Source organism: Rutidosis leptorrhynchoides, chromosome 9, assembly GCF_046630445.1.
Source record: "Rutidosis leptorrhynchoides isolate AG116_Rl617_1_P2 chromosome 9, CSIRO_AGI_Rlap_v1, whole genome shotgun sequence".
NCBI classification, from domain to species: Eukaryota; Viridiplantae; Streptophyta; class Magnoliopsida; order Asterales; family Asteraceae; genus Rutidosis; species Rutidosis leptorrhynchoides.
Genome location: NC_092341.1, coordinates 347689509 through 347704017, shown reverse-complemented (window position 1 = coordinate 347704017; position 14509 = coordinate 347689509). Strand labels below are relative to the sequence as shown.

The 14509-nt window shown below is 32.0% G+C and overlaps 1 protein-coding gene across 1 annotated transcript; it reads right to left on the bottom strand.

Moving 5' to 3' along the window:
• Positions 1–2570: 2570 nt before the first annotated feature.
• On the bottom strand, positions 2571–5807 carry LOC139866764 (uncharacterized). Its single transcript, XM_071855054.1, has 9 exons — positions 5600–5807; positions 4378–4587; positions 4094–4146; positions 3917–3970; positions 3571–3819; positions 3414–3476; positions 3228–3296; positions 3087–3132; positions 2571–2985 (listed from the first exon to the last, which is right to left on the bottom strand). Exons 1-9 carry the CDS (start codon positions 5631–5633, stop codon positions 2924–2926), a joined length of 840 nt encoding a protein of 279 aa, XP_071711155.1. The 5' UTR covers positions 5634–5807; the 3' UTR covers positions 2571–2923.
• Positions 5808–14509: the final 8702 nt, after the last annotated feature.

The window sequence follows — 14509 nt, the reverse complement described above, 5'->3', positions numbered from 1 at the left end:
ATTAATATCATTTTGTGATTATAAGTATTAGTAGTAATATTAAAGTAAGTAGTATTATTAATATTTATATAAGTATTATTATTAACCTTATCATAGTTATTATTATGAGTATCATTCTTAATGAACTATTACTAAAATTAATATCACTAGTAGTAAAAATGATTATTTTATAGTTATTATTAATATTAGCATTATTATAGTTATCATTAAAACTAAAAGTATCATTATTTTTAAATCTATCATCTTATTAAAAATTACTATTATTACTAAGAATATTATTAGTAGTATCATAATTACTAACATCATAAGTATTATTAAAATTAGCACTTTACATAAAAAATTATAATTCCTTGTATTATTATTATTATTATTATTATTATTAAATCTAATGGTATTAATATCATTATCTTAGTATAATCAATAATTTAAAAAACAAATGATATTTATATAAACATATACTTAATACACATAAATAAACTATATTAACACCTTATGTATTAAAACATATAAAATGAATACATTTAATTAAATAATGAAGTATATAAGTTATTAATATAAAAACTATATCACTAATAATAATATATATATTTGTTCAATTACAACTATATGTTTTAACGTATATACAAATAATATAGGTTCGTGAATCCGAGGCCAACCTTACACTTGTTCAATGACGTTATATGTATTTTTACTACGAAATACAATAGGTGAGTTCATTTGATTCCCTTTTACTCTTTACATTTTTGGGACTGAGAATACATGCGCTGTTTTTATAACTGTTTTGTTAAATGTTTTTGAAATATATTTTGAACTGCGAATACATGAAATACTTTTATAACTGTTTTACGAAATAGACAAGTAATCGAAATTACATTCTATAGTTCAATTATCGAAATCGAATGTGCCCTTTTTATCATGTCCGAAGTTTTTCCGGAATGATGGCGAATTTATCATGTCCGAAGTTTTCCCGGAATGATGGCGAATTTATCATGTCCGAAGTTGTCCCGGAATGATGAGGATATTCTATATGCAATTTGTTAAGGTCGATTACCAGGTGTTCAATCCATATGAATGAATTTTATGCATAATGGTTATGGGAAATGGGAATATTAAATCTGGTGGTCTTATAAAATGATGAATTTTATTTTTTACGATAAACCTATAAACTCACCAACCTTTTGGTTGACACTTTTAAGCATGTTTATTCTCAGGTATGAAAGAAATCTTCCGCTGTGCATTTGCTCATTTTAGAGATATTACTTGGAGTCATTCATGGCATATTTCAAAAGACGTTGCATTCGAGTCGTTGAGTTCATCAAGATTATTATTAAATCAATTATAGTCGGATATATTATGAAATGGTATGCATGCCGTCAACTTTCGATGAAATGAAAGTTTGTTTTTTAAAAAACGAATGCAATGTTAGTAAAATGTATCATATAGAGGTCAAGTACCTCGCGATGTAACCAAATGTAATGTATTCGTCCAGATGGATTAGGACGGGTCTCTACATCTTGAATGTTATTTTTGTCGAGCGTTTTCCTGACAAAATAATAACATTCATCACGAAGTGTCTTTTCTAAATGTTCTTATTTTCATCCAATCTATAATGTCCGTGAACAAAGTTTTTTCAAAAAACAAAAAAAAAAAAAAATTGCTTCCCCCCGCTTCCCCCGATTGGTTACTTCCCATTGATCATGCCCATATATATATATATATATATATATATATATATATATATATATATATATATATATATATATATATATATATATATATATATATATACGGATTATAAAGTATTTATATACGGATTATAAAGTATGAGTAATGATACATCTGTCTAACAACTCCTAATACATCCTCATAATATTTGGCGAAATCATAAAATGAAATAAGGAAGAAACATAGATGATTAAAGTCGTTACCATACCGTATTAAGAGGATTAGTAGGAGCTTTTAGATGGGACATCATTTCTCGTACTTTATATTACAAGAATTACAACTTATGATACATCTAACAGCATCTCTTCAAATAACTTACCCTAAGAAGAGCTTTTCATCCAAAAATCGACGAAGCCAACAATTATATCGATAAAATCGACCACTTGAGCAAATCTCTCGAACCAATGGAGGGTTTTACCGTCTTTTTTCTCCTCACTGTAACTCTGGTTATCAGTTTGGCTCTGTAGTATGCTGGTATACTCAACAGAGTTCCTGCAGTAATTGCTAAACTTATTGAGAGGATATATGAGTGAATCCAGGCCGATGAGAGTAAAAGGCGATTTCAACATTCGTGAGCTAAGAAGACAAGTTATAAAGATAGAAATAATTGTATCGCGTTTAATTTTATTCGGAGGCTATAATAACTGATAACCTTGCAATGAACTTGATTACATGGCCCGGATAAAATTTTTAAAAATTAGATAGGCTTGTTTATAAATTGATACTAATTGGTTACTATATATTACTATCACAAGATGACCTAGTGATTGGCAACCTGATATTCTCACAAAATGTCTCATGTCCAAACCTCACACCAACGCATATCGGTGATCATGATTGTGTACCAGGATAACCCATGTTTAGAGGTATTTTATTCAAATTATATGAAAACAGAGACTAATAGTTATTTTCTGTAATTAGCATAAGAACATCTGCAACAAATGACCATAACAGTACATCCTCTCCCATACAAAAATATAACAAAATACAGCTTATAAGAATTTTCTAGTTGTCGAAATTAATGATCTTTGTTTTGTTGTTGTAGATTGAAAATCATTTTCAACCCACAAAATTGGCTAAGATGAAAACGCTCGACATGAGAAGAATACAAAAGATTTGAAATCAGAAGCAAACCGCAAGCCTTAGGGCTCATCGTACCCACGAAACTACTTGAATAGTGATGGATGGTAATGGTATTTTACTTGATATCATGGAACGAGGGCAACACTGCAATAATGGGATCTCCATAACCAACAGCCTCTGCATGATTAATAATCAATTAATTTGTATATTAAACAACAATCATAGATTAGATTCGAGTAATCTTTATGATTAAACGGAACCAGAGATCATAGTCATACCTCCATCATCAAAGAGGATTTTTATGACTTCACCAGCTGCGTCTGACTGTGAAATCATATTCACAAGTAAAAGAGATGATTAGATTATTATTTAAGTTCCAAATAACCTAAAAGCAAAAACTACCAAGGATGTTATCTAACCTTTACTGGGAGTTCAGTGCCAAACTGGTCAAGATAGCATATGGTTTGCCCTTCCTTAATAATGTCACCCTAATTATTGAACTTGTGTTAGTTATATGCAAACACAAACACCATTTATGGAATTTAGGTGTTCCTCCCATAGCTTGAGTGCTTGACTAAAAACCATTCACGTGTTGCAAAGGTTACCTCTTTGATGAGAGTAGGCTGCTTCTTCCCTTTGATTGTCCTGCTCTTCCGGAACGTTCCAACCTGATAACAGAAGAATGGGTACAATATGAACTCATAGAAACTTTCTATAAAGTTGTGAAGTCACAAACTCATATGTTAGGAAGCAATGTTATACCGTTGGACAAGAGACTAAAACGTATCCACTAGCTCCAGAAGCTTCTAGTGCTGCTAATTTCTTTGACTTTTCAACCGGGATATTTGTAAACGGTGTTACTTTTAGAGAAGGTGGAGATGGTGGGGTAGCTTCGACAGATTCGGTCATCGGTTTGTTAGGGATCGGTGGTGCTTCTGTAGGTGAAGCAATAGGGATGATGGCTTCCGTTGATATAATGTTTCTCTTTAGATGCATTTCAAATCCCCCAATCTACAAATAAATAAATAAATAAATAAACGGGTATTCGATCAGATAATATTATATTTTCATTATTATAAATGACAGGTAACAACCTTAAGGAGCTTACCTTCATTTTCAACTCGGCAATCTGTGTCTCGTCACAGACACCCAAGACAAGTTCCTGATATAAATGATCATCGTGTAAGGATAATAGTCAAGCAGATAAAATGAAATTTGCACATAATTAGAAAATGTGGATGATGTATGTAATTGAAGTATGTATGATTATTTATTTACTACTCACTTCAAAGCCATTAGGAAAGGTTGAAGCTGTTAAGGTTTTCTTCTCCACTGATCCTACATATGGAAACATCACACATGATGATCATTAGTGTCATAGTAGAAGTAAATACATGTAGATTTATCTACCAAAGCATCAAATTGAAGAAAAGTTGATCATATGCAACAATTATGATTTAGATAAAGGGCACATAAAAAATCTTAACACTAACAGAATCAGTTGGATTGCATGAATGGTGGTTAATATAAGAAAATAAGTTGATGCTGCATCTAATAGAAAATACTCACCATTGGTCTTGTCAACTACAGCAACTTCAGATGATTTAACACAAGACACAACAGCCACTGATTGCTTTGACTGAGAAGAAACAAGATTCAAACCAAAGGTTGAACCTTGAACTGGAGATTTGGCTGATACGATTAATGCGGAATTATGCATAGCAACCACACCGGGTCTCTCGAATGCAGCACGCAAAGGTGCAACAGTGCCCATAGAATCTGCAAAGATATGATTATACTCCGTATATAAATACAACTAAAAAACCAAGCTTGATGATGCTCCATCAATATCATACAAATAAACAATTATCATTTTACATAACTAGATGATAAAGATGGTGTAGTAATATGCAGCACATCTATAACACATAAGATGACTAAGATTATGTATAATTTTCCTCAAACTCTGACATGTATCGGTGTAGTATTTATACTTTAAAGAAGATTGTAGAAGAATTTATAAAAACATTGCGAATGGAAATATTTTATTGATGTGAGACTTAACTAAACATGATACACAATTCTATATTAAGCATGTGCCCCATAATGGTAAAAACTCAAAAACCTCACAAAAAAATAGAACGAATGAGCAAATAAATGTCTATGAGAATACAATGAAAGAGATTAAGCTGATCTTCAATCGACTAGGGCTTGCATATACGAATGGTGTTATAGATTTAGATATTAACAAACCGATTGAAACATAGATGGGATGCACATCCCACAGAACAGTTCTTATATTCGACTTTATAATCTAAGGTGTGCGATGAATAATCAACTAATTATGACACGATAGCCCATCGAGACCTTTTCGTAGAGTATAGGTGGGATGCATTTTATTACTCCACTTTTTCTGAACCATAAGTCATTCAGTTTGTGCAGTGGTTCACATCAACACTTATTAATAGTCCTATATGCGATAGGACACGTCATGAACATAAGTTCCATATCTGCTTGTGAACAAATCTTAATTCAACATAATCTGCTATTGATTTCCAACTAGGTCACAGATGCATGCTTACAGAGCTTAATCAATCACACAATAAGAACAGAGATTTAACATCAATTTGTACCAAGCATAGTTCAATCAGTCAAAATAAAAGGATTCAATATAACAAATTTAACAGCTCACTCGATCTGTAAATAATAAATTCAAAACTTCAATCACAGAAGCAAATTATCAAAACAAATTAAGGATCACATAAACAATCATCAATATAAGAGAACTTACAGTGAAAAGAGCGCAATACAGCTGCAGACTCCATGAATCGATGGAAGAGTGATTAAATCGTAGTAGAAATGAATGTTAGTGAGGGGTTAGAGAAGAATTAGGTTACATAGTTGAAGAAGAACGAAATTATAGATTTATATTTTTTTAAGTTAAAATAAAGGAAAATGTCATTGAAATGTCCGCCCTGTCTCATGAGTTTCTTCACCCACCTTACTGGCTCAGTCACTATCGCCCCTCTCTAGTTTTGCTCTATAAATTTTAGATGTTCATGCTGACGTGGACCTCCCCTTATTTATGACGTGGCCCATCTTATTTGTAGGTTTGATACCTGATTTTTTTTTGTTCGAATAAAAATTACTCGTCGAAAGTAAAAATAAAAACATAACATTAATAAAAATAAAATATAATGAAATTTAAGATTATTATTTAAAAGACGGATATCATACGAGGGTAACAATAACATTCAAACAATTTTGCAAATGAAATGTGATTCTTAAACATCATTTTTTTATTCATACACATTTTTATATCATAAACTCACCATTATACTCTTTGATTTATTTAGGAAATTAAATTTATATTATTATTATTATTCTAAATATAAGTAAGTATGGTACAATAGTAAATTAGTGTATATGAATCAAAAAATCGTGCGTTAAAATCACATCCCTTTTGCAAATATACACTCTTTTTAATGGTGTTCTGTGTGATGAAGATTTTTATTATGCATAGTGGTGATGTGACAACTGTGGCATGGAAGTTGTGATGTGATTCAGCAGTTGGTGGCATGCCTCCTTTACGGGAAGTCGGGAGTTCGACCCCCGTTGATTACATATTAACATACAATTTTATCCATGCCATGAAGTACCACTCATGTCACCTTTATCACATCGCGTTAGAGGGGTGAAGGGGAGGAGGTTTTGTCGTTCATGCCCCATATGAAATTGGTGCGGGTTTCATTCTAGGCACGCAGTTGGGGAGCGGGTATAGCAAATGCGGGAGATGATGGCGTGTGTGGTTAAGTCCCCTTGGTGATTCCCAACTAACTGATGTAAAAAAAATGAGAGTGTGATGTCGAATATGTCTCACTATTTTATTATTTTTTGTTTTTTGATTGGTTCTCAAATATTACTACTTAAATTCGATTGGTTCCCTCATTCATAGCGCATGTTATATCATTCGTGACCCATTGAATCACGCTAAAAAAGATTAAGCTCCATCACATCGCGTTAATGGCGTGATGGAGGCGTAATAGTGATAATGTCGCTTGATCGCGATGTGTTAAAAAAACGTCTAATATTAGCCTTTGTGAAAACATCCATATCACAAAATCTCATAATTGGTAATCAAGGATTATAGTTGCACAACAAAAGCTCTATGGGTAACAAATGAAAACTAATAACTAAAACAACAATACTCATTTATGTATCAACCACGTCTTTTCTTCATTTGATCCAGTTACACCCTCAACCAATACCTTTCAGCAACCACAAACCATCGCAAAATTATGGCGCATGTAATGATGAATGCTGAAAATCACGAGCCAACCACATCTCCCTCAAACCACCTCTTTAACCAGTAATCCCAACCACCTCAAACGGTCCAGCACTCCGACTTACGCCACCTTTTCACCTGCATGACTACCACCATTCACCTCTCTTATTCACAACGTCACTCATGCATGTTTCAACTCGCCAATCATTCATCATTTTCTCGTTCTGAAACCCTTTCATAAGGCGTATCTCGAATTAGGAAAAACTTTTCTTATTTTCATATCAACTACATGACTTTAATCGCTATTGTGGTTGCATTATATCTTTTGTCCCACACTTTTTCTTTATTCTTTCTAATATGCCTTGTATCTAGATAGTTGTTTCTTTACCTTTTTCGTGCACATGATCAACCTAGTTTTTTTTTCTACTTTTATCGCACTTTTTTTACCGTGAAACCACGAGAATTTAATTTTGATTCCACGATTGATTGTGTTTTTAATGGAATTGGAGTCGTTATTGATCTCTTAGGTTTTGTTTGGGTTAACGATGAATCGTAGTCATGTAGCACGTAGGGTTCCACAAGATGTGTTGGTAGAAGATCATGAACTCGTGACCACTAGGCTCATTTCGTTCATTACCGAGACAACTGAAACTTTCACAGTTACTGCTGCTTTGACTATGATCAATAGCGGGTCCAAGGTTTTCTAATGCCCTGAGCGAGTCACGATAAAAAAGCCCTTATAAACAATAAGTCATTTTAGGAGTTTTGAATCATTTTCGTCAAAAGTATCGCCGTTTTACACCTTGCATATATGATATTTACAATAGAGGTGTCTACCCAATCCTTGTATTACTTTCTCTATTAGACCATTTACTTACAAATAAGTCTTTTATCTTTGAATCCAATTCATCTCAAAATATTACATAAAAGGTATTAATATTAAATTCATTATCAAGTTTTAGGATTTTTATTAGAAAAATTGCACGGATAGTCTATGTCGTCTGTACCATATTGCAAGGTTAGTCAAAGTATCAATTTTTTGATGTTGATAGTCCTTGTGGTTTGCAAGAGACGCAAGGATAGTCCAAATACCTAACGTCTGTTAACTTTTTTGTTAAATTTAGTCGTGTGCAAAGCATGTAAGGGTATTCATGTCATTTTCTTTCTTGTGCTTCTTCCTTCTAACTCTTAATCCTCCTAAATTTGAAACCCAAATTAAAATAAAATTCATTACCGCATTAAAAACATTTGAATCTAACACAAAGTCAGAAAATCTCTAACACAAAATAAAATGTCTCTGACTATTCAACACATATAAACAAGAGAAATTAATTGAAAATGCATTGAACTTTCACCAAATTTCTATTTTATGCATTCAACTTTCAAATCTCTTATTATATGCATTTAACTTTCTAAATTATTCTATTATACGCATTTAACCTGTTATACAAGATAATCTTTCAGGTCACCCTCAATTTTATTTTTAGGTATTTACATTATTGTCCCTCATGTTTGTAAATCTTTATTTCATTGGTACCTTCATCATCATCCATCATCTTCATCAAGATAACGCCTACCATTCTCATCAAACAAATATTGCATCTTCCCTTCAACTATATTTAACTGCAATTATTAACAAATATTGCATGTTCCCTTCAACTCTAACTGCACTTAAAAAAAGCAATTATCACAATCTCTTTTTTTTTTTTTTTTTTTTTTTAAAGGCAAACACACACACCCATACACGAAATTAAACACGAATATATACATGCCCACCACGAGACTCGAACCCCCAATCTATAGGTTGAAGGGGTTACCTCAATACCGCTAGGCCAATGGCCCTTTGTTAATTATCACAATCTTCTACCTCACAATTTCATCACGACTTTCCAGTTAAATCCCCAAATTATTTCTGCCTTATATATCTTCAACACTCAAATCATCTCAAGACCCATTAATTTACTCATCATTTTATTCCACAATATTCAATAGCATCAAAAAAATGAAAAGAACAAAACCACCATTTTGAGCAAAACATCATGTAGTCTTAAGGTGGTGTTTGTTTTTTTCATTGAAGACCTTATTATAGCTTATGTCTGCGGGCGGGCAGACGTTTTCGTTGAAGACGGTTTGTTTTTTTGAAGACATAAGACAAAATAAGATCTTAAAATGTCTTCAAGTTTGCAGCTTTAAACTACAGCTTCATAAATTATAAGACCTTATTTCCTTATCTCCCAAATTTACAAAATTCACAGGTACAATTGTTCCAAAACACTAAACACATATTTTCATAACTAATTGCATGCCACAGATCAAGATCTTATCCTTTTATGAACAACCTGAACAAATCAATTTTCATAATTAATTTACATAGTCAAACTCTAATCTACTTGATGAATAACCTAAACAAAATCAAGTGTACAGGGTATCTAATTTGCATCTCCGATTTAGCCTTCAAGTGTACATATTACCGCTGAAAGAAACTTGCAATTAAGGTACGACGAATTTTTTTGGGTTTAATGAGAAAGGAAAGATGAAAGATTGAAGAGAATGGGATGAGAAAAATCACAAAACCCAAAATCCACTTTGAAAGTGCAAATGTTTTCGATTAGATGATGCAAGTAATTTTTTTTAGATGATGTCATGGAAGGTGCTTCTTATGGTTTAGAACTAGCTGAAACAGATTTAGATTTCCATTTGTGAGTTGTTGGGTTTTTATTGCTTGAAAAAATGGCTGACCAATACATTATTATTATAATTTTTTTTAAGATAAAAATATCAAATTTTATTAATTTTAAATTGTATCTAGCAGACAAAAAAACAAACAGTCTTCAGTGTTTATTCTACAGACGTTCAAGCCACATCTTCTCTACAGACGTGATTCGCAGGTCTTTAGACAAAAACATCTTAAAAAACAAACAACACCTAGTGTATTAAACATTTAAGTGCTACCTAAAGTAAATTAACTTTTTACTAATTACTGTACTAAATAAAGAAAAACACAGAAAATCAAGATCTTGTACCTGCACATTATATTAGATTTATATTTTACCTCAAACAATAAAATGGACTCAAAAAATAATCGCATGTATTGAGCTAATTTAGAACCAAACCCATTAACTGTCGATTCATGACCGTCGTTGATTATTGCCAAAGCTTCAGCTCCTATTCTTCTGATAGTTTAGCTTCTACCGTCGCTGCTCATCGCCACCACGAACTTGAAGTAGGTTACTATTGTGTTTCAGATCTACAATAATAAAAGGATGGCGACGGTGGTATAAAACTAGTTCCAGTGATTTTATACGAATTATGCATCACCACTACCACACTCTAAATTTAATGTTTGCTGGACACTGTTGATAACCATTTGGTCCACTCAGATATGGGTTTTGTTCAATCTCAAATCTGGGTTTGTTAAATTTCAGATCTGGCTTTCGAGATGGTGAGGCTAACGTGCGTCTTCAATTGAAAAATCCATTGTTTGCACGTTCTATTTGTTTAATTTACCTCAATGAACTGGAATAAATCAAGTTAAATTGATTTAATCTGTTATTACTTCTAGGTAAGAGTGTGAATTTGATTTAGATTTGAATTTAGATTAGGGTTTGTACTGATTCTGATTTTGATGAAGAACATATGTTTTTGAATTTTTTAGTATGATTTTTTTTTTTTTGTTGAGAAGAATTGAGTTTTTGATTTTATGAATTGTGGAAGAACAAGTTTGATTTATTGTAACTGTTGAATTTTAAGAGTTTTTGAACAAGAAACTAATTAAAGTGGGATGGAGATGAATCAATGATGAAAATGAAGATGAAGATGAAGATGATGAATGGACTAATGAAATTAGGATTTACAAACATGAGGGGCCAATAATGTAAATATCTAAAATTGAAATTGAGGTGATCTGAAAGGTTACCTATTATAACAGGTTAAATACATACAATACAACAATTTATAAAGTTAAATGCATACAATAGAATATTTGAAAGTTGAATGTATACAATAAAAATTTAGTAAAAGTTTAATGCATTTTCAATCAATTATCCCTATAAACAAAACTCACAATTTCACCTCCATTAATCATCAAAAAATAGCAATGATTTAAAAACTTTGTTACAGCGTGTCAGCGTGTACAAAACTAATCAATGATTTAAAAACTTTGTTACAAATCAACGATAAAAAAAAAAATAGCTAAATGAATGGGAGAGAATTGAATCCTTCCAATTTAATATGAGGGAATTGAATCCTTCCAATTTAGAAGTAAGAGATAAAGTGAAAATTACACTGAATTTTCCTTCCCCTTCATTTTCTTTCTCTCTAAAATTAAACTCTAAAACACCATTGTCATTATGTTTTCCTCCCTTTTCCTTCCTTTATCTTTAAAAACCAACGCTGGAATAGAGCCTAAATGGTAGTGGGTATTCAGATCTGGTACTGAAAAAGATGAACACCGACCACCACCGTTGATTTGCTCACTCATCACAATATATTAATGTTCGATTTTCATATTTGATAGTGAGAAAGATGAACACTGACCATCACCGTCGATTTTCTCACTCACCACCATCTATTAATTTCAGAGACTGTAGTGAGAAACCTGCAACTGTCGCACCATCGTCGATTTGCTCACCCACCACCATCGTCGATCCTTAGTAATGACCACGTTTTAAAATCTGATAGTGGGTTTGATCTTTAACCACCACCACGCCGCCAATCAATCTCCCTCTTCACCATCAATGTTTGCCGTCCGCCACCATCACCATCGTTTATCATCCTCGATGTCGTCGTTCAATGAAATTGTTAAGGATTTTTACCACCCGTTCATATTTTCCACCGTGAAATAACGGTATGATTTTATGTAATGGTTTTTAGTTGTGCATTGTATTGTATGTAAATTGTAAAAAATGAAAATGGGAATAATTGGAGTTAATTAAGAATTGATACCGGGCATGATGACAAAATGAAGAATGGGTATTTAACTAGTGAAATGACCCGTGAAATTACGGATTTGTTTAAACGAAACAGTTTAATGATATGTTTTAGGTATTAAGTGAACGTAAATGCTAAAGTCATTTAGTTTAATGACATGTGGAACCACAAAGTCCGACTAAGAAACTCGTCAGCTGAACATTTCATCAAACATCTAAAATGCATATTAAGCAATCCACATCCGATCATATTAAAAGTGTAAATTATAATATAGATTTAGAATTGGTTTCCTTCTGCCTAGCTTTTATACCTTCTCGTACTCAATTCAAAATAATTAATTAAAATAATTCAAAATTATTTAATTTTAATAATAATATTAACTAGTTATTGAACCCTCGCTTCGCACCGGGGGTTCAATTTTTAATGTATTTTATTGCGTTTAGTAAAATTATTTTGTGTCTAACGATGATGTCGTTGAAGCGCAACTCGAGTCGAACTAAAAGGTATAACCCGTGAGAGATTTAAATGTTATTTTAAATTAACAATATATGTGCATCTCCGCGTTTCGCTATGGAATTGTCGACTTTTAAAAATTTAACGCAAAATCAACATGTATGAAAAGTACCCCAAATATTTAGCGTTTTTTAAAAAGCGTCCGTTTTGCGTATAGCTAGTGACATTGTGTTCCTAAAATTATTTCGAGTTTAACGATGGTGTCGGAAAATTTAACTCGTTGCGAGCGAGAAGATATGACCCGTTAAATATTTGGGTGGAGTTTATTTAAGATTTTTTTATGAAAATGGTTATTTGACACTTTACCCCCCTGTTTGGGGGGTCGATTTGAATTTTTCAAAAAAGTGTGGGGGCCTTTGTTGGTAAAATAAAATTTAGTCAAAATAAAAAATAAAAAAAAAAGGTGAGAAGTCGAAAATGCCCCTGGAACTATTCATAACTTTTGTCTATTATTAATATGTAAATTATTAATAAGATTTAATAATAATAATTAATTAATAAGATTTAATTTTAATTCAAAATTATTTAGATTAATGACATCACCCACCATGCTTAGATTTTTTTGATTTTTTTTTATTTTTTTTTGATTTTTTTTAACAAATGAATTAATCTAATAATGACATCATCATTATAGGATTTTAATAGAAACTATAGATTTTGCAAATCAATCGTTGCAAATGACTATCTTAAATATTTATTTGGGGTTATACATTTAGGATTTTGAATTTAGTAATTTGAATTTAGGGTTTTGATTTGAGGTTATGAATTTAAGGTTTTTATGAGAAAATGTTGACTAAGGAGGTAAGAGCAAGATGAAAAAAAGAGTCTTAATAAATGAAAAAACAAAAATCCCCTTACATGCTTTGCACATCATCAAATGTAACAGAAAAGTTAACGGAAGTTACGTATTTGCCATTTGGACTATCATTGTTCCTCTTACAAATCACAGGGACTATCCACATCAAAAATTGATACTATAACTAACTGTGCAATATGGTACAAACCTCAGGGCTATCTTCGCAATTTTGTCTTTTTATTATCTTTATGATTTTTTTGTTTTGTTGCTAAAACAACGAATACTATTAAGATAAAAGAAAACTTTATCAAAAAAATGAAAGAATCCTAAACCGTTATAGGACAAGGAAACAAACGACGACAAAAAGGCTTGACAAAAGTAAACCAAACTAGGCTAACCTAACTAACGCTAACATAAGACGAGCCCAATTATGTCAAAATCTACAAAAACGCAAACTAACCTAACAAAATAAAATAGCTCAAGATCAAAAACTATCAAAATGACCGTACCACCAAAACAAACAGAATAAACGCACCTTGTGCAACAAGCACATTCAACATATTAACCGACTTTGGACGGACGTTTTTTATTCCTCTCGTCCAGGAGCTTAATTTCAATTTTTCTTCATTAACTTTACCCTCATTATATTATGGACTGTGCCATGCATTTGATGATCGAATTCCATAAAGGTATAAAAGCTAGGCACATATGGTCACTACTCTAAGAAAATTTCCACTGATTGGTTATGCAGTTACTTTATTAGCGCATATGATGATTCTTTAGTTTACTTCGTTCGGTTTTGTGAAATTGATATGTTTTGTGTATTTATATTCACGGGTCAAACTCTTGTTAGATCGATTAATATATCACACATAATAAAGAGCGACATAAATGAAAAGCACACACACATTTTTTACGTGGAAAACCTCTCAATGTGAGAGTAAAAACCACGGGTCCGTAAGCCACTTCAAATCCACTATATACGAAGGATGTTACAACAATAGAGGTTCTGCCTCGTTATCGCACGTTATTCGTTATTCATCTGATCATCTTAACGAATAGTCGTATACTTTAAATGATTCTAACTTCGAGCTTGTCATCATTCCTTCTTTCACAAGATCTCCATAATGTTATCTTTCATGGTTGAATGACCCAAAGCAACAGACAGCAAAAACACA

Excerpts from the sequence above, each read along its gene's own strand:
- LOC139866764 (XM_071855054.1), bottom strand. The coding sequence starts at position 5,633 with ATGGAGTCTGCAGCTGTATTGCGCTCTTTTCACT. Across the intron at positions 3,477-3,570 it reads TTTTAGTCTCTTGTCCAACG|GTTGGAACGTTCCGGAAGAG; the intron begins GTATAACATTGC and ends TTCTGTTATCAG. Across the intron at positions 3,297-3,413 it reads AGCCTACTCTCATCAAAGAG|GGTGACATTATTAAGGAAGG; the intron begins GTAACCTTTGCA and ends TTCAATAATTAG.